The sequence below is a fragment of the Schistocerca cancellata genome, chromosome 1 (assembly GCF_023864275.1).
Source record: "Schistocerca cancellata isolate TAMUIC-IGC-003103 chromosome 1, iqSchCanc2.1, whole genome shotgun sequence".
In the NCBI taxonomy this organism is placed as follows: domain Eukaryota; kingdom Metazoa; phylum Arthropoda; class Insecta; order Orthoptera; family Acrididae; genus Schistocerca; species Schistocerca cancellata.
Window position 1 is genome coordinate 468,334,994 of NC_064626.1, and position 21,157 is coordinate 468,356,150.

Sequence of the window (21,157 nt, forward strand, 5' to 3'; positions counted from 1 at the left end):
AACGAAAAAGTTTAGGGGTACGCATCCCCCAGTGTTCCCCCAGAAAAACAGCACTGCTCTTATCTATTTTTATGCTGCATCTCAGGAGACAATAAGCACTTTTGATTTGAAATTGGTTCAGGAACATCATATTTCATACAATTTCTTTACTGTTTGACACAGTGTAATCATTTTTTATTTTATTTTATTTTAGTTTTGTTTTGTTAAGTACTTTTTCCATTTTGTCTTTCTTCTGGAAGAATGCATTAATGACAACCATTGTTCTTTCCAAATTTTACTAATGTATGAGCTCTGTCATTTCTGCTTTCATAACCAACATTTCTCACTGAATGATCATTTTTTAAATTTTTGACCTATGTTTCCATTAAATCCCCAATATCATCTTTTCGTTAGGCTTTTTGTAAATAATCAGTCCCTGCAATTCTTCTACATAATCATCACAATATGAGCACATTGTTAAATACAATGAACTGCTTTCCATGCAATTTTGTTTCATTTATTTTTAAAATTTGTCTTGCTATTCAATCTGAGAAACCATTACTGCAATCATTGTCATATATCCACTTCAGAAAGCCTTGTATGGTAGTAGATGAGTCTCCTACAACTTCTCTTATCCTCACATTGCCATTGTTCATTATTGACACTAGATTGATATTTCAAAATTTAAGGTCCTTGAGGAAGCAATTCCCGAATCATTACAAGGTCTTCATCTCTGCTCTCTAACATTTCAATGCAAGTAAGTCTGATAGTTCCAGGAGGGAGACACCCTCTTCATACATCTGTTTTACTGTAACTGAATCATATATTTTTAAAAGGGTATCAGTTCGGAATTTTGTGATTTTGAGATTGCTATTGCTTCAGATACTACATAGTTGACTGCAGACACTGACATTAATATGGTATCAGTCTGTCGTCAGTTTGTGTACATTCTACAAGATTCTGAAAAACAACGTAATTTTGATAGGGGCATCAGACAACAGCTCATGCCATTTAAAAGCAAAGATGCATCAGTCTTGATGGACACCCCCTTTGAAAACAAAGCTCAGATAGGCACTGACAATGATATACACTCCTGGAAATGGAAAAAAGAACACATTGACACCGGTGTGTCGGACCCACCATACTTGCTCCGGACACTGCGAGAGGGCTGTACAAGCAATGATCACACGCACGGCACAGCGGACACACCAGGAACCGTGGTGTTGGCCGTCGAATGGCGCTAGCTGCGCAGCATTTGTGCACCGCCGCCGTCAGTGTCAGCCAGTTTGCCGTGGCATACGGAGCTCCATCGCAGTCTTTAACACTGGTAGCATGCCGCGACAGCGTGGACGTGAACCGTATGTGCAGTTGACGGACTTTGAGCGAGGGCGTATAGTGGGCATGCGGGAGGCCGGGTGGGCGTACTGCCGAATTGCTCAACACGTGGGGCGTGAGGTCTCCACAGTACATCGATGTTGTCGCCAGTGGTCGGCGGAAGGTGCACGTGCCCGTCGACCTGGGACCGGACCGCAGCGACGCACGGATGCACGCCAAGACCGTAGGATCCTACGCAGTGCCGTAGGGGACCGCACCGCCACTTCCCAGCAAATTAGGGACACTGTTGCTCCTGGGGTATCGGCGAGGACCATTCGCAACCGTCTCCATGAAGCTGGGCTACGGTCCCGCACACCGTTAGGCCGTCTTCCGCTCACGCCCCAACATCGTGCAGCCCGCCTCCAGTGGTGTCGCGACAGGCGTGAATGGAGGGACGAATGGAGACGTGTCGTCTTCAGCGATGAGAGTCGCTTCTGCCTTGGTGCCAATGATGGTCGTATGCGTGTTTGGCGCCGTGCAGGTGAGCGCCACAATCAGGACTGCATACGACCGAGGCACACAGGGCCAACACCCGGCATCATGGTGTGGGGAGCGATCTCCTACACTGGCCGTACACCACTGGTGATCGTCGAGGGGACACTGAATAGTGCACGGTACATCCAAACCGTCATCGAACCCATCGTTCTACCATTCCTAGACCGGCAAGGGAACTTGCTGTTCCAACAGGACAATGCACGTCCGCATGTATCCCGTGCCACCCAACGTGCTCTAGAAGGTGTAAGTCAACTACCCTGGCCAGCAAGATCTCCGGATCTGTCCCCTATTGAGCATGTTTGGGACTGGATGAAGCGTCGTCTCACGCGGTCTGCACGTCCAGCACGAACGCTGGTCCAACTGAGGCGCCAGGTGGAAATGGCATGGCAAGCCGTTCCACAGGACTACATCCAGCATCTCTACGATCGTCTCCATGGGAGAATAGCAGCCTGCATTGCTGCGAAAGGTGGATATACACTGTACTAGTGCCGACATTGTGCATGCTCTGTTGCCTGTGTCTATGTGCCTGTGGTTCTATCAGTGTGATCATGGGATGTATCTGACCCCAGGAATGTGTCAATAAAGTTTCCCCTTCCTGGGACAATGAATTCACGGTGTTCTTATTTCAATTTCCAGGAGTGTATGTCGAGGCAAGGAGAGTCCAAATGAAGTGCGCTCTATTCTCAAATGACAGCTCAGCTCAGAATATAAATCACACTGCCAGCAGATTTCTGTTTTAACTAACTGATTCTGGGAGATTTAACTAAATTCAACATTACTTTCCACTGAGAGGACACCAGTCTTTCATCCTGTGACAAAGATTCGGCATTATAAAAATGAAACTAAAAAAACAGTACAGATTGTTTGCTATGCATGATGTCACATTAGTGATACATACAAGTTTGAAACCAGCTAAATTTCTTGTTACAGCAGTTGCTGCTACTGAAATACTACGTTCAAGTCATGGTGGCACATGTATTACGGGACGACAATAATTTCTGAAAAAAACTCAATGTACTGGAACATGAGAGAAGCTGACATTTATTCTGTACCAGCTCTTTTTGTTTCTGATAACACAAGAAAGGGTTGTATTACAGGTTCGACAATTATCAATGGACTGATTAGTCACTGTTTTCTTCTGGGCCTAAAATGTGGTCCACTGACTGTGCCAGAAAAATTAGCATCTCCATTTGGTAAGGTTCCAATTAAGTCCAATACAATCAACAACTTGGAAAAACTTCAACATTACCTGCCCGACAAACACCTCTCTTTCTATGAAGAAATTTTGAAGTCGCCTGCAAAGAAAGATGGCCAAGGCAATAAGTGAATGGATTGGCAAACACTAATTATTCCTGCAGAATGAGTCTTTAGTATTCTGAAATGTAGAACTGTACATGTTATTTGTATATAATAAACATAAGATTTACGTGAAAAAAAAAAAAAAAAAGAAAGGAGATTGCATTTTCAGTATCTTTTACATGTAACTAAAGGGGAAGGGGGCGTGGAGCACTAATTTCCAGCTTTCAGTGATTAATTACATTTCCAAACTGTAACATTAAAAATTCAATCAGTTTTCAGACAACCACATTGGCATCATATAACATAGCAATGCCAATAAACTATTCAATGCCAATAAACTATTCTCTCACATTTTTTATTTTACTTATTTTTGCTTCCTGTAGCCAAGAATGGAGGAATTTCAGTTTTGTTAGCTGAAGACTGTTCTTATTTGGTCCAAAGCATGCTGCTCATCTAGTTTATACATTAGTGTGCATGTGCGACATATGTTTATGCAAGCTGATCTTAAAATAGCCGCTACAGAAACAAAACTGACTCAGTGTTGATTTTTCACACAAATGCAAAAGTGTGCAGTCACTTCACATTGTTGTTGTTAGTTATGTATCTCTTGAAGATAGGTAATCAGCAATTCTTCCAGCATTTCACTAAGTTTTCTGGCATTGCAACCTCCCTACAGACATCATCCACGAACAGCTTCATGGAGCTTCTGATGTTCTGGTTACATGGCATTTACACCTTGTTAGATTTACATGGTATTCCTATACATTCATTCTCATTGTACAGTACTGAAAATACATTTCCTCACTAACAACAGGCATGATGAGATAAGTATGCCAACTGAATGGAATCTGAGAAACTGGAAATTCATTTACGCGGTCGAGTTTCTTCAATGATCAAATGTTTCACCCTAAAGTATCCCTAAGTACTGCATCATAGAATTAAGAAGTTACAGTGTTCTATCTTCAAAATGGAAGGCCAACCCACTCTGTTGTGTGTATGTGTGTGTGTGTGTGTGGGGGGAGAGGGGGGGGGGGGGGGTTTCGAGGACACAAATGAGATCTGTGCACTAGCTTTAAACTTTAACAGTGAAAGAGGACTCGACTTGTTCAGAAAGGAGAGCAAGTACACGAGTTTTCAAGTATAACTGTGGACTCGTGCCATTCCTGCTACATATGCGACCTCTTTTACAGAAATTTCTGCAATTAGACTGTAGATTACTATTCATTTATTTAAGATAATCATGATTTCAGCTTTATAGCCATTTTAAAATGTTGCAAGGTAGGAAAATGTCCGACCTAAATAACATAAGCAACGACTGGGCATAGAGATTATTATACACAAATATAATGACTGATCGGTTAACAGTAAATTTTGTTTTGCTTATACACACACTGTGTATAACTTTTCTGAAGGTGGCTTTAAATTTATTTTAATACTTATTATACATTAAAAGAAAGCCTAACAATTACGTTACATCAACAAAAATAATCAATTTTTGAAAATATAGTGCAGTTGGACACATAAAAAAATCTATACATCAAGCAGTGGCGGGAGAACACACATATTGAAAAAGGTATTACATATGCAAGCTTTCAGAGCCAGTGGCTCCTTTTTCTGCCACCAGAAGGGTTGACGAGGAATGAAGAGGGGTGAAGGAAAAGGACTGGAGAGGTTTAGAAACAGGGATAGAGTCCAATAAAATTACCCAGTACTCCAGGTCAGGGGAAACTTACCTGATGGGATGAGAAGGAAAGACTGGACAAGAGTTGAGCCACTTTCGAGATGTTACCGAGTCTGTGATGAAAGTACCAGACAACATGATGTGAGGATGAAGTTCAATCTCTTAATGGTGATTAATCATTAAAATAAATTTATAACGGTCTTGGAAAAAGTTAACAGAAATGAATGATAAGCTACCCAACTCACTATTAACCCATAAAGACAAGTTGCCATGTCCAAAGAAACAGAAATAGCACACTTTTTGGTCACAGGGATATAAGAGGGATGTTGCTCCATGGCCAGTTTTTGTATGATGAAGTACACATATTGATTAACGGAAAATCTCATATAAAGATGTGAAACAAATACTAACAAAGAGATAGAGAGGCTGGCTAGTACTTACCTCAGTTCAGTACAGCCGATAGATATCTTATCGGCTGTACTGAGCTGAGGTAAGTACTGGCCAGCCCCTTTGAAGTACATATATTATCTGATGGAGGACATGAAACAAACAAGAATACAACCTTATTGTTTAAATATGAAAAATCTGTCTGTTTTTCATGTGAAATATGGACTCCAGCATGAGAACTTGTTCTAGAAATCACTCCTCTTCTAATGGAACACATCTGTAATTGTGTACACTGTATCAACAAATTTTGTCTTACACCTTACACAGTCTCACAAAACACATCTTCATTAAAGGCCATCTGATCCTGACAACATGCAGTCCACAATATTATACTCATACTCACCCCCTTTTTGATCTCTTAGTACACGCATGTGCGTGTGCGTGAGAGGGGCACTCAACAATGAGGTTATCAGCACCCTTACATAATTAGTAGAAACAAAGGTTGTTAAAAGGTAGAAAATGCGATAAAAGAAATAAAAAGCAATGGTAGATAAAATCACACTCACTCTCTCCCATCATGTATTAACATTGGTCACATATACCAAAACTGCCATTTAAAACACAAGACAAGAGGAAAGCTAAGATAGATTCACAGGAATATGTACAGCTAGCTAACAAAAACTGTGGATGAGCTAGCCACCCCAATAACACATCAAAAACATTGTTGTAACATTTTAGAGAACAAGCTGGACATGACATAAAGCTTAAAAATACTTACTCACATTCATGTCACTGTCGTTTAAAACAGAAGGTACATCAGTTGACAAAATAGCTGCTGGCCTCTTGCCTGAATACAAAATATAGTTTACTGAAACGTGGCATACCTCAAGTATCACACATGGTAGGGTCCTCTCACTGGAGCAAGAAGCCATGTGTCACAGGGCTGTGTCCTATACAGAGACAAATAAAACGGACCTCAACCTGTCTGTGAGGCTGGGAGGAAATACACCACAGCCACATTGTTGAATTCATGACTTTACTAGACACAGCTTATTTCTGTCACTTCCAGCCACTCTTTTTCCCATTGACACATGATTCTGTACCTCAACAGTGAGAGGATAGCATGTACGGAGATGGCATGCTGGAGTATCCAAGGATCACAATATGCCTCCTTGGCTGCTACATCGGTCCTTTCACTCTCTTTAATACTAAGTGCACAGGCACCCAGCAAAAAAAAAAAAACTTCTTCTGCAGTGTTTATATGTAGAGAAGGACATCCTGGACTACTTTATCTGCTGGGTCCATGTGATGTAGAGAATCAAGGGCACTTAGGGATCAGAACAAACGAGGAATTTAACACTCACAATGCATCTCATCAGCTCCAGTGTCTGAAAGTTAGTGTATAATTCCGCTTTGGAGACAGTAAACTCTTGAGGGAACCAAATCCTGAGGACATGATCAGGGAAAACAACAGGACAATCAATGGAGCCCTGTTTACACCCACCAACAAATGCAGCTACATAGTTGTAATGCTCAGCTAAAATAACGTATTAAAACATATGCAGGACTGCAGCCTCTCCTACACTGCACTAAACCTGAAATTACTTTGGACCTCTGCAGTAAACAGGGTGGCAGTCAGTTAAAACGTTTGATTTGGGGGTGTATCTGCACCACACCAAGGGACTTCAGCATCCAGCACATGCTCCTCCGGATTCCAAATGGCCTTGGTGCTCGTGGACGACTGGAGAAAAGGCATTGTATAACTGGATGAGCAATGGTATGGTACACTAGTAAATTAGGAGCAGCTACAAACTTGCATGCATGACAGCCCACAAGGAGTTGCCACCAGATGGTGAGTGGCATTTCCCCAGCCTCATCACAGAGACCTGGTGTAGGGCTCCTATCTCCTCATCTCCAATTATTAAATGGGCTGTTGGAGAGTTTCTACATGACTTATATAACCAAGTTAACTGGTTTTACTGACTTTTTAAGACCCATTTTCATGAATTCCTCATACCTCTAGTTTGGTTTGTAATTCCATTTCTATTTAGCCCCAAATAATCACATCAGCAGTAAAAACTAATGTTTTAGTCTTCATTAAGTCCAACTATTTGAAGTCATGTGAAAAGGGGTAACGGCATAAAGTAGGAACTTCCTCCACAGTAAATGCACAGTGAAGACTTCATGTGCTCCATGACTATTATGCCAACTGTGAAAGCTCTACAAGAACCCCAAAAACTGACATCAGAAGGACTTCTGGTGAAACCATGGCAGGTGCATCTGTCCAGTGGTGGTTAAAACTATACTTCAAAACAGAAAACAGTGATGGGAGGTAATTGTATTGCTGTTTTTAATTTTCTTGTTCACAAGAATGTCTACTCTTTGATTCTGCTGCACTGTAGTAAAACATGCCCTGATTTTAATTCTATCTGTTCTTTGTTATTTCGCTGCACCGCTGATAATCCTGTTATGTCCCCTGCGAGCACCCTAAACTCCTCTTCCAAACCCACTAACCTACTTTCAATACTAAAGTTCTACAATATCTTGCTGGAAGGAAAACGCAAAACTAAAATTAAACCTCTTCTTGTTATTAAAGTTTTACAGAAGAAATAAAAGCTCTGGTTGGGACGATGTGGACAGTGATATCGGCCAAGGCTTTGTTGGCCAACCCAGTATTTGTCTAAAGTGATTACAGTAAAATAAAATCAGGGTTCTTGCGATAGATAGGTCAAACCTGCTTCTCCCAAATACAACCCAAAAGCTTCACTACACCATCTTCCTCAGTCTCTTGGTGGAAGAAGCGTAATGACATTTTGGTGGACTGATTTAAAGGGGAGATATTTGAACTCTGTTACCGAATGATATGAGGCCAATTTCAGTTTCTTTTAAAATAAAAGGTCACAGTTCACAGATATTCTATCTGCCTGTAGTAAACATTGTAGGTTAACAGTTTCAACTTATTATTTTCTTCTGCTGCAATGTCTGAAAATTAAAACTTCAACTGATTTCCATGCAATATGGATACTGAATGATAAATAAAAATATTCTGTCAAAATTTTAAAGAGTTTTTGATTATCTGGTTCACTTAAACTGCAACTGTAGTAAGTACTGGAACACAAAAATCTATTGTATTCTATTGCATCCATTGAATCAAGGTAATTTACTGTTATTTCACATACAGAAGTTTTTAGACAAAACAATATAAATCTCATGTGACTCTGTGTACTTACTCCTCCTTTGACAGGGGTCTTCATGCTGGATAATGTTTGCATGAGACTGAACAGCTGTTCAAAATACGGTTGTTGCAGTAACAACAAAGTTGGTAGGCTTTCACGAGGTGGAGGAGGCAGTACAGATGGTATATCACCTGCTGTATCACGTTTTTTCTGCTGACGGGAGGCTCCAACAGACACAAACACAAGCTGAAACAGAAAATTGGAAGTGCTGAAAGAGAGAAACTAGCATTTTATTTGTGTGTGTGTGTGTGTGTGTGTGTGTGTGTGTGTGTGTGTGTGTGTGTGTGTGTGTGTGTGTGTGTGTGGGTGGTGGTGGTGGGGGGGGGGGTTCAATATCTGAGTAAATATCGACTGGGACTTTATGCAGAGGACTATTATTTAATTGTAGTCAAATAAGTGTGTTCATTTGTATATATGTTGATATTGCTACTTTTTGTGTGTTTATGTTTCATATAGTGCATATTTTGTATGTTCTAAGGATAAGCATAATTCAAAAAATCAAATAATTGAAAATCCAGGATGGAGTATAACAGTTGCCTAACACTGCAGTTGTGTGTGTGTGTGTGTGTGTGTGTGTGTGTGTGTGTGTGTCTCCGGGCGCTCATATATGTGTCTATTGTTGACAAAGGCCACTAGCTGAAAGCTTTAAGTTGAAAATCTTTTTGTTGTGCCTATCGGCGACCCAGGATCTCTGGTGTAGCATAAGCATAATGCTTTATTCTAGTACACAATAAAATGTTAATTCTTACATTCATTTTTAAATTCTGCACCTCATAATAACACAAAGGAGGCAGGTGACATATTAAAACAGGTAGGAATGACACAAGAAAGACAATAGTGTCTTACTTGAGCACACATTTATTCATTTTCGAGTTACGATAGATGTGTCTTCCATACAGGTGATGTGAAAGTTGATGGCATCAACTCACACCAACCCTACTGAGAGCATCCTGATATCAGTAGAGGGCAGTGTCCCCTACATTACTGCTGAGTAGTTCAAACAGTGCCACCCAGATGGATCATCTATTACCCACAGTATAATGGTGAAACTTCACGTGAAATTCTTTGAAACTGGCTCTGTCACAGACCAACCTAAAGCTGGACGACTAAAATTATCTGTAAAGGCAGCAACATCAAATGCTGTTCAAGCATTGTTCATTAAGAGTGCAGAGCACAGTACTTGCCGCACCTTCCCAGAAAATGGAGTCAGACATATATTAATAATGAGTATTTTCATTACACATAAACAGTACCTGTCAAAAATCTCACCAACAACTAACCAGATCATCGGGTTCTGTTTGTAGAATCTGTGACACACAAGTTGGATGACATATTGTTCCCAGAGGAAGCTGATTTCAATTTGAAAATAAAAGTAAATAAACAGATTCATTGATACGTGATCGGAGGCTTTCGCAGCATATATGATGCTTCCAAGGTTGTTAGGTGTACTATTGGATGCAATCGTTGAAGATCCACGATATTTCGGTGAACAACCATTCTACCATCATCAGGTGGTTCTGATGGAATGAGGAAATTCAGAAATTTGTGGTAAGATCTCATGGGACCAAACTGCTGAGCTCATCGGTCCCTACTGATGGAATGAGGGATCTTTGGTGTGCCCCCAATATATATACCTGCTGGTCCAGAGTTCTTGCTTCGCAGACTCTGTGCCATGCTTAGTGGTGGGGGGGACATGCAGCTGCGGTAGGCAGGGGCTGGGGACTGAGCTAAGTACTGGCTCCCATGCCTGACATAGTTGGAAACCCATGTCCCTGTTTATTAAATTAATGATCACATGTTTCTCAATAGCTTCTTTAATAATGGAGTCCCAAAATTTGTTCATATTGACCAAAACTTTTGTTTGCTGATAATTCACTAAATGTCTATTCTCAATGTAGCGTTTTGCTATTGCTGACTTGCTGTGCTGCTGACATCAGATTCCTGCAGCCTCAGCTCCTTCAGATGAAATCTCTCAAGTTCCGTATGTGATGTGTACACTTTCCGAAATAAGGGCTCAGTATATCAGCCAGGTACTGGTGTGTACACTTTACAACATAAATGCTCAATGCCGGGCTTATGTCGTAAAGTGCATACACCACTTCCGGATCTTGGGAGATTTCATCAGTGGGCTGAAAGAGTGGAGGTTGCATAAGCCTACTGTGAGTTTTGATGTCATCTCACTTTTCACTCGAATCCTCTTAGAAGACTCTGCAAAATAAATCAATGAGATGTTCAGCTCGGAGCTGACACAGCTTTAAAGACACGCCCTAACATCAACTTACTTTACTTTCAATGGACAGTACTATGAGCGGACTGATGGAGTGGTAATGGGCAACTCTCTGTTGCTGATTGTAGCAAATATGTTTATGGAGAACTTCACAGAGAAAGCACTGAAAAGTGAGGAACTACAACCCATCTGTTTCTTCTGATATGTCGACAATACGTTTGTCATTTGGCAACATGGACCAAAAAAAGGTATGGGAATTATTTGAACATTTGAACTCCACCCATGAAAATATCAAATTTACCATGGAAACAGAAAAAGATGGCAAACTTCTGTTTTTTGATGTTCTAGCTCAACACAGATCCGATGGTTCGCTTGCCCACAGCTTTTGTCTCTAGCCAGCTCATATAGATTTATATCCAAATGCCTCCAGCTGCCACCATCCCTTGCAAAAGAATAGCATGCTGAAGTCCCTTGTATGCAGGGCATATGCCATTTCAGATGAACAAAGTTTGAAGGAACAACTGCAACACCTGGCATCTATCTTCCACGAACATGGATACACCAGCCAACAAGTTCAGACATCCCTACAACGCAAGAACCCAAAGAACACCACGGAAGACGAAACCCCGGAAGTAGAAAAAAAGAAGACCGCTCTCATACCATTTGCTGGCAATATAGCTTACAAAATTACGCCAGTATTCCACCCTCCAGCCAAAATATGAGCTCTATTGGGGTCGGTCCCCCCACCACTGGCCATGACACGGAGCCTGCAAGGCCAGAACTCTGGATGTGCAGGTATATACAACAGGGTGTCCCATTTATCTTGACCACGCTAAGTAGCTGTTTGTCCAGATGCAAATTACAAAATGTTTCAAGCAAATGTTCTTTAGCGATCAGGGGGACATCAATCAGCATGATTACTTTCGTTGTAGCTTTGTTTTTTACAAAGCTATGAACAGCAATAAGACTTTTTTTAAATGGCACCATGTATTTTTTATTCGGTAATTCATTCCCTCTCCTAAAATCCTATTCAAAAATGCAAGAACCCAACGAACACCATGGAAGACGAAACCCCAGAAGAAGAAGAAACACAATGTTATTAATTACATAACACAACAGTGATGTTGACACTCCCAGTGCTTAATGCAGGTACTCGGAGTAATGGAACACATCCACATGATTACGTTGACAGAGGACAAATGCAAACATAAGTAGGATGCACGCCCGTCATTCTGTCAACCATCATCAGTTGAAGAGTTGTGTGAGTAGAATGTACACTAATGAATTGAAGGTAGAAATGCTACTCATCTATGGGGAACGTAAGATAACATAACAGTAATTGCAATACTGTTTTCTTATGTACAGGTACATTTAGTACAGTAGTTCAGTCCTTTTAAATACCGTTGTGTAGAGTAGGCATACAGTAAAGGATATCCTTCCTACAAACTGCATCGATATAACGTTTCTTTTATTGTTGTTGTTAAAGGTAGGTGAAATGCTACACAGGCAGTGGAACTGTACAGAGAGCGATATCCTCACAAGAATACACCTTCCTGACCGATGTTCCCTCATCTTGTTGCTTCAGGAAACGGGAAGTATCATCCCACGACAACGCAATTGTCGTAGCACTTGCACAGACGAAGCTGCTGAAGTTACTGTTCTCGCTTCCGTTGTTATGAATCCACATGTGAGCACACGACAGCTTGAATACCAGATTGGCATTCCTAAAACCAGTGTACATCGTATTCTTTCAAGTCATCGGTTCCAACCTTACCATGTATACCTACATCAAGAATTGCATGGGAATGATTTCCAGAATCGTGTACAGTTCTGTCAGTGGGCACAGCAGCAAATCCTTGCCAACCCAAACTTCTTCTCCAATGTTCTATTTACCAATGAATGTTCCTTCTCAAACAAAGGACAGGTAAGTACAAGGAACAATCATTATTGGTCCAGCGACAACCCACAATGGCTTAGACAGGTTGAACATCAATGTCAATGACGAGTTAACGTCTGGTGTGGGATGATTGGTACTACAATTATTGGTCCTTATTTCATTAATTTTAGTCTAAATGGCACAACGCATGCCAACTTCCTCAGATGAATTCTTCCTCCTCTTCTTGATGAAGTGCCGCTAAGAACCAGAATGGTTATGTGGTATCAACACGATGGATGTCCAGCACATAATGCCTTGCGTGCACGTCATGTTCTGAATCGAAGGTATCCTGCCAGATGGATTGGTCTAGGAGGAGCAGTTACATGGCCTGTTAGGTCTCCCAGTTTAAATCCTCCAGACTTTTTTATTTGAGGATGCATTAAAGACATTGACTATCACTATACTCCAACAACTCCAGAGGACATGGAGGATCGTATCGTGCTTGCTTGTAATTCTCTTCAGCAGACAACACTGGAAGCAATAAGTAATTCTTTCATTCAACAAGTGCACCAGTGTATCTGTGTCCAGGGTACCACTCTGAGTACCTCTGAATATTCTACTCCTGGGCAATGGTACAGGAGAGTCAAAGTCAATTTTGTGTTATGTTTTTACTTGGTTTTCATTTGTTTTCTGACAACTCCAACAACTGGAGGAGTTTGTGATACCAGTCTGAAAGTCAATGTTGTGTTTGTAATTAATAATATTGTGTTTCAGTGAATGGTACACTGTGACACATTTTTGAATACGTCTTTAGGAGAGGAAATGAATTACCGAATGAAAAATAAAGTGTGCCATTTAAAAAAGTCATACCGCTGTTCATATCTTAGTTAAAAACAAAGCTACAACGAAGGCAATCATGCTGATTGATATCCCCCTGACAGCTAAAGAACTTTTGCTTGAAATGTTTTGTAATTTGCACCTGAACAAACAGTTATTTAGGGTGGTCAAGATAAATGGGACACACTGTATACCTGGAGTGCACCGTAGACCCCTCATTGCATCAGTACCACCTGATGATGCTGGAACAGTTGTTCGCCGAAATATTGTCGACCTTTGACGATTGCATCCAGTAGTACACCCAAAAACCTTGGACGCACAATCACAGGTAACAGTACAGTCTCACTAGAGGGATCTATCACATATAGCTGGTGTATCAAAAGTGATGGAATATGGGGTTCTCATATAGTTGGTCATCCTCCACTCACGGTACACTAACAGCAGCTTGTTATCTGCAGTTGTTAGGAGAAGATGCACTGCCGTTGTTGCTATCTGGATATGGGACATTTCCAATTTTCTTTCAGTAGGATGGTGCCTCACTTCATTCATGAACTAGCTGTCCAGACATACCTGGATATCCAGTTTCCCAGAGATGAATGGGTCATAGAGAGCCAGTGGAGTGGCCGTCACATTCCCTGGATTTAAGTCCACTAGACTTTTACCCATACAGATATGCTTCTGTGTATGCAGCAAAGTTCAGAAATGCTGTACATCTCAGAGAGCAGATTGTAGATGCTTGTTATTGCATTCCTATACAAGTGTTTTTAAGGCCCACAAGGAATGGATGAATCAGATAATCAAAAGCCTAGAACATGCTGTATAATGTGCCAAGCACATCCTGTAGCCTTTGTGGGTTATCACCAGCATTTGGCTTGTTCTGGACAAACTGCAAAACAACTCAAGAATGAATAATGCTATGCTCAAATGAAAGGCACCACTGGGTTTCTTGTGTATGCTGTATAATATGCCAAGCACATCCCGTAGCCTTTGTGGATTATCACCAGCATTTGGCTTGTTCTGGACAAACTGCAAAACAACTCAAGAATGAATAATGCTATGCTCAAATGAAAGGCACCACTGGATTTCTTGTGTAATTCTCCCTATGTCTGATATGTCACATGACCCTCTTCCCTTTTAAAATCATAAGTTGTATTCAAGGCCATTGCTTCCAAAATGGTCACCATTTTCATAACATAACCTCACAGATTTTGTCCCTTCTCTGATTACATACTACTAGACTTTAAATTTCTGTTTAACAGTCTGTTCTAAAAGGGCAGATCCACAACTAAGGACAGTCCTGAATGTTCTTTTAGGAACTACTTCCTGATTTCTAAAACTGGTAAACAGTTTGGATTTTAAGACAAATTTCAGAAAATGAAGGAACATGATCAATAGTGAAATTCAAAGCAAAGTCCTATTTCTTAGGCTCTGTAAAGGTAACATGACGAAAACTTTTATATCACAGACATTGCCATCTTTTGGCAATAGGTGTATGGTGAGTATTCATTATTATCTGAAAAAACTTAAAGAATATTGATACAATTCACTACAACTTAAATGTGCAAAAGAAGATTATTGGCTATGATGTTAAAAAAAGGAAGCTAGGAACAAATGAACTTGTTGCATGACTTGATTATGCACTGGCAGGCAACCAAACAGATATTAAAGACATTGTGAGATTGAAGATGTATTATCATTGCCACAGACACCATGCCGGGTGTGTGAATTCCTAGGTCAGTAGTAGACACAAGACTTCCCAACACTGCCGCCGAAATAGGCACACAGCATCTGCAGCCATCAACCAACAGCTACTTAACAGACATGTCTAGCTCACCCTTCCTGGGTTGCTATCAAAGAGCACAAGAGGCTGTCGCAAGCTATCATCAGCTCTGCTGTGTTGTGTTCTATTCTTCAGGTACTCAGCCTCTCTAGTGATACTACAGTGTTAGTACAGACTTGGCAACAAACTTGGATTTTCTAGATGTCTTTACCTATATGTTGTGTCTTTCTGCCTTAGAACTCGTGCATTACTACAGGATACAACAGAAGGAGCCCCAACTGTATTTTTAGCTTATAATTATTTGGTGTGATAGAACAACTGAAAAACACATATTTTATTTAGGTTAACTTAAGTATTATTTACAGTTGTGGGCTAGGGAGGTGTGGAAGAAGGACAAAAAAGGAGAGGAGCAGGGAAAGATGGTTGGATGCATTGGCAGAGGGCTGCAAATAAACAGGGTGGGAGATGAGAATGGGGAGGAGATGATACGACAGAGTGGGGTGGAATCTGTTGAGTGGAGGGTCTGGGGACAGTATATTACCTTAGATTGAGGCCAGGAAAATTACAGGAGCGGCAAATGTGCTGTAAGGATAACTCTTGTCTGCGCAGTTCAGAGAAGCTGGTGGAAGGATCCAGATGGCTCAGGTAGTGAAGCAGCCATTGAACTCAAGTGTTTTATGTTCAGCTGCACATTGTGCCACAAGGTGGTCTTCTTTGCTCTCAGCCAGTTTGGCAGTGGCTGTTCATCCTGGTGGACAGCTGATTGCTAGTCATGCCAATATAAAAAGCTGTGCAATGATTGCAGCAGAGCTGGTAAATAACATGGCTGCTTTCACAAGTGGCCCGGCCTCTGGCTGGGTAGGACAAACCCGTGACAGAACTGGAATAGGAAGTGCTGGGTGGGTGGATTGGGCAGGTTTTGCATGTGAGTCTTCCACAGGGATATGATCCTTGTGGGAAGGAATTGGGATTGGGAGTGGCATAAGGATGGACTACGATGTTGTGGAAGTTGGGTGGGCGATGGAACACCACTTTAGGAATGGTGGGAAGTATATCGGGTAGGATGTCCCTCATTTCAGGGCATGATGATAGATAATCAAAGCCCTGGCGAAGGCTATGGTTCATTTGTCACCAGTCTATGGTGGTACTGGGTGACGAAGGGGACACTCCTTTGTGGCTGGTTTTTAGGGTTGGTGGGAGGATTGAGGGTGTGTAGGAAAATGGCACGGGAGATCTGTTTGCCGAATATGTCTGGCGGATAGTGCCTTTCTGTGAAGGCCTTGGTGAGACCCTCAGCATACTGAGCAAGAGAGTTTTTGTCACTGTAGATACGCTATCCCCAGGTTGACAGGCTATATGAGAGGGATTTTTTGGTGTGGAAGGGATTATAGCTGTCAAAAGGCAGGTGCTGTTGGTAGTTGGTGGGCTTAATGCAGACAGAGGTGCAGATGGAGTCGTCAGAGAGGAGGTCAACATCTAGCAAGGTGGCACACTAGGTTGAAGAGGTTGATGGGGAGAAGGTTTGAGACTGTGAAGGGCCTGGCTCCAGATTATGAAGATATCATCAATGAACCTCTACTAGACTAGGGCTTTGGGGTTTTGGGAGGCTAGGAAGGTCGTCTCCAGACGGCTCATAAAAAGGGTGGTATAGGAGGGTGCCATGTGGGTGCCCACAGCTGTGCTGCAGATTTGTCTATATACCTTCCTTTCAGATGGGAAGTAGTCGTGGCTTAGGATAAACTTGGTAAGGTGTATGAGGAATGAACTAGTAGGTTTGGAGTCTGAAGGATGTTTGGAAAGGTAGTTTTCAGTAGTGGTAAGACCAGGGCATGATACATGTTGGTGCCACCATCAGGTGGCTTGCGGAGTATAGATGTAGATGTACAGGGAGACAGCATCAACAGTGATGAGTAAGGATCGTGGAGGTAGAGGGGTGGAAATGGTGGAGAGTCAGTGAAGGAAGTGGTTGGCGTTTCTGATGTGGGAGGCTATATTATGGGTAGTTGGTTGGAGGTGTTGGTCAATGAGTGCCGAAATTCTTTCAGTGGGAGCACAATAACCAATGGGAGCACAATAAGCAGTGGGAGCACAATAACCCAATAATCCAGGATTATTGGGTTGCAGATTTTGGAGGCACGTAGAAGATATGTGTGCTGGGTCTCATAGTGGTGAGGAGGGAAATGGATTCAGGGCAGATGTTCTGGGAAGGGCCTAAAGCTTTAAGCAGGGATTGGAGTTTGTGTTGGACTTCTCGGATGGCATCACTCTGGCAGAATTCATAGGTGGAGGAGTAAGATAATTGGCCTTCTGTCAAGTAGTTGCTGCGATTCATACAAAGCGGCAGAATTTTGGTCTGAAGGTGGGACGATTAGGTCAGGATTTGTTTTGAGGTTGTCTATGGCTGTTCTTTCTTCTACTGAAATTTTGGTGTTTTGAGAAAGGGACATGGGTAAGGATGGTCAGGATAAGTTGGAGGTAAGGAATTCCTGGAAGGTGACCAGTGGGTTGTTAGGTGGTAGAGGCAGGGGGGAGGATCACTGTTGGACAGTGGTACGAACTGGAAGATGATGGGTTCAATATTGGAATTTGGGTGGTTTTGGTTGAAGGGATTGGCGGCAGAGAGGTACTTTCACTGCAGGGACCAGGAGGTCTTTAACAAGTCCAGCATGATTAAATTTGGGTGTAGGGCTAAAGGTGACATTTTTGGATAGGACTGAAACTTCTATTAGCGGGGGGTTTTGGTGGAAAGGTTAACAACTGTGTTACAGGAATGGTTTGGCTATGGATTTGGTGGAGGGTTGGTAGGGAGTTTTGGGGGATGTGGCAAGTTGAAAAGGTCAGCTAGACAGGGTTAGCTGCTATGAGGGGTGGACAAGAAGGAACACTGTGGGTGCGATAGGGGTTGGATGGTGGTGCCTTGAGGTGGCAGCAGGGTGTCAGCATTCGACACACCATCTACGTAAATTATCCAACCTCTGACATACTAATTAATTAATCCTGACCAATTAATTGAATTTAAACTAATTAACTGAATGAACTCTGCAACTGGCAGTATTCAGCCCGGGATCTCATCTTGCAACTGATGAGGAAAAAGGAGGGGGAGGGGGGGGGGGGGGAGGGGGAGGAAGGAGTAACAACCTCATTAAAAAAAAACCTGGGTCCATCTGGCTCTGGATAGTAGCACCCTGTGAGTGCCCCTGCCTAGGGTTCAAAGGTGAAACCCCAAACTCCAGACATGGTGTGGTAGCCACTGGTACTCTGGTCAGCATCTGTGGCCCAATGAACTCGGCTGTGACTGAATCTTATGGAACTCAAAAATCCAGTGAAAATTACGCGATATCCCTTGGGATTTCACCACCAAAACCTCAACACACACCAATAATCATGACAAAACAATGGGAAAGAATCCACTACCCTGAGCCCCAGTCAATAAGATTAGGTAATAGACCTGATGATCGGATTCCACGGTATCAGGCATGTCATGAAGAGAAGAATCGGAGCTTCTCAAAAACCCTCAACACTCAATACAAATGCACTACTGAAGCCAGGCAAATTGAGACAAATGACAAACACCATAAATAAATTAAATATAAAAATTCTGACAACACAGGAACCATAATTCTCAGCCGAGAACCAATTTGACTCGGAAAACCACAGAATATACAAAGGTAAACCAGCCATAACTTTCCCGAGAAGAAATCTCAAACTCTTCGGATTGGGATTTGTAGTACATAAATCAATACTGGACTCTGTAATAGTCTTCACCTCAAAATCAGAAAAAAATATCAACACTCAGGATATGATATGGAAACAAAGCCTATACACTAATGGTTCAAATGGCTCTGAGCACTATGGGACTTAACATCTGAGGTCATCAGTCCCCTAGAACTTAGAACTACTTAAACCTAACTAACCTAAGGACATCACACCCATCCATGCCCGAGGCAGGATTCGAACCTGCGACCGTAGCAATCGCGCGGTTCCAGACTACAGCGCCTAGAACCGCATGGCCACCGCGGCCGGCCTATACACTAATCAGTGCACATGCCCCCACGAACAATTACAACAAGGAAAAGTCACAGATGATAGAAGGTTAGAAGGTTTCTGGGAAGGTCTGGAAGAAGCCATTAACAAAATCCCCAAGAAATGTGTGTAAGTTTTACTAGGAGATTTCAATGCCCAATTTGGCAGGGAAAGAAAATTCAAAGACACAACAAGAAAACACATGGACCATAAGTGGGCAAGTAAGAATGGAGAGAACCTGATAAAAATTTTGCAGGAATTTTGACCTCAAAATTATGGCTATGCAATTCCAAAAACTACACAAGAAACTCCGAACTTGGGTATCCCTCAACAATGCCCTAGAAGAATTTCAGATAGACCACATTGTGATATCCATGAAAAACACCAGAGAAATTATGAATGTAAGAACAAGGAAAGGATTTTTCAAATCCGACCACCACCTACCCCAAATTAAAGCAAAATTTATATCCACTGGACGAATTAAGAGAATCGGCAGAAATTTCTGAACAGATCCAGAGTACCTACAACTAAACAAGAAAGAAATAATAGAAAAAAAATTGAGAAAATAGACTGTAACGACTAGCTACAACTGCCAGAAAAAGTTAAAGAACTGATGAAACTGGAGCAAATACCGAGAAAAAGGAAACATAGGTGGTGAAATATGACATGTGACAGAGTCATAGAAGACGGAATACAAGCCTGGAAAAAATTTTAAGTCACAGAACAGCCAAGCAATGGGAAGAATTCAACAGGATACAGAAGACCACTTTGAAAATAATCTGTAGAGAAAAAGAGGTTATGAAAACAACAGACTGAAAGAGATATAAGCAGACTTCAATAAAAATAACACAAGAGTTTTTTGGTTAATATTCAGAGAAAATATGACACTTCAAAAGACAAGATGGAACACTGGAGACAAACCCGAAAAAGAACTGTAAAATATTAGTGCAATACTTTGACACACTACTAAACTGTGATAAACCAATATAGATCCTACAGTTCGAGAAGCCAGAACCCAAACTCAGTTCCAAACCACTCACACATGAGATCATGAAAACAATAAAATCACTGAAAAATAACAGACCACCTGGAGAAGATGGACTGATTGCAGAAATCTGGAAATTAGACCACAAATGCATCACACCGAAAATACAGAGAATCATCAAAAACATCTGGGAAGCAGAAAAGGTACCAGAAGACGAAGTCAGCGATAATACACACCCTCCATAGAAAAGGGGACAAAGCCGATCCTAATAACTACAGAGGAATTTTGCTACTGCCTGTGACATACAAAATTCTATCAAAAGCCTTGTTAAATCAGCTAGAGCCTCAAATAGATATGCAGATAGGAGAATACCAAGGAGGGTTTGGAAAAGGAAGACCGTGCAGTGAACATATCTGGTGCCTGAGAACAATATTGACAACAAGAAAGTCCAGGAACACCACAGTAACATTTGTCAACTTCAAGAAGACCTACGACTCCATAGATAGAGAAACACACTTCAACACACTGGAAGAAATGAAGGTGGACAACAAAACAAGGAAGCTAATCCACAAAACATTAAGAAATGCAACATCCAAAGTGAAGTTTATGGGGGAGATCTCAGAACCATTTGAAATCAAGACAGGAGTGAGGCAGGGAGATGTGCTGTCACCCATTCTATTTAATTTGGTTTTGGAGAAAATAATCAGGACATGGGATGAAAGAGTCAATGGGGTAAAGATGGGGAGACACAAGGATAGAACTGTCAACATAAAATTTCTGGCATTTGCTGATGACATAACCATTATAACAAATAACAGAAAAGAAGCCAAGGAAGCTCTAGAGACGCTACATGAAACCTCAGCCAAAACAGAACTACAAATCTCTTTATATAAAAAAAAATACAAAATACAAAATATGGACACAAAATCCACTGGTAACAAAGTACGGACATATAACACAAGTAGATAGCTTCAAATG

At 41.5% G+C, this 21,157-nt stretch overlaps 1 protein-coding gene across 1 annotated transcript in view; it reads right to left on the minus strand.

The window, feature by feature from the left end:
* LOC126177063 (ubiquitin carboxyl-terminal hydrolase 34) overlaps nucleotides 1-21,157 on the minus strand; it is a 479,314-nt gene that overhangs the window by 282,234 nt on the left and 175,923 nt on the right. Inside the window, exon 21 of the mRNA XM_049924303.1 lies at nucleotides 8,446-8,637. Within this exon, the coding sequence (XP_049780260.1) occupies nucleotides 8,446-8,637 (192 nt within the window). The remainder of the gene's footprint in view (nucleotides 1-8,445; nucleotides 8,638-21,157) is intronic.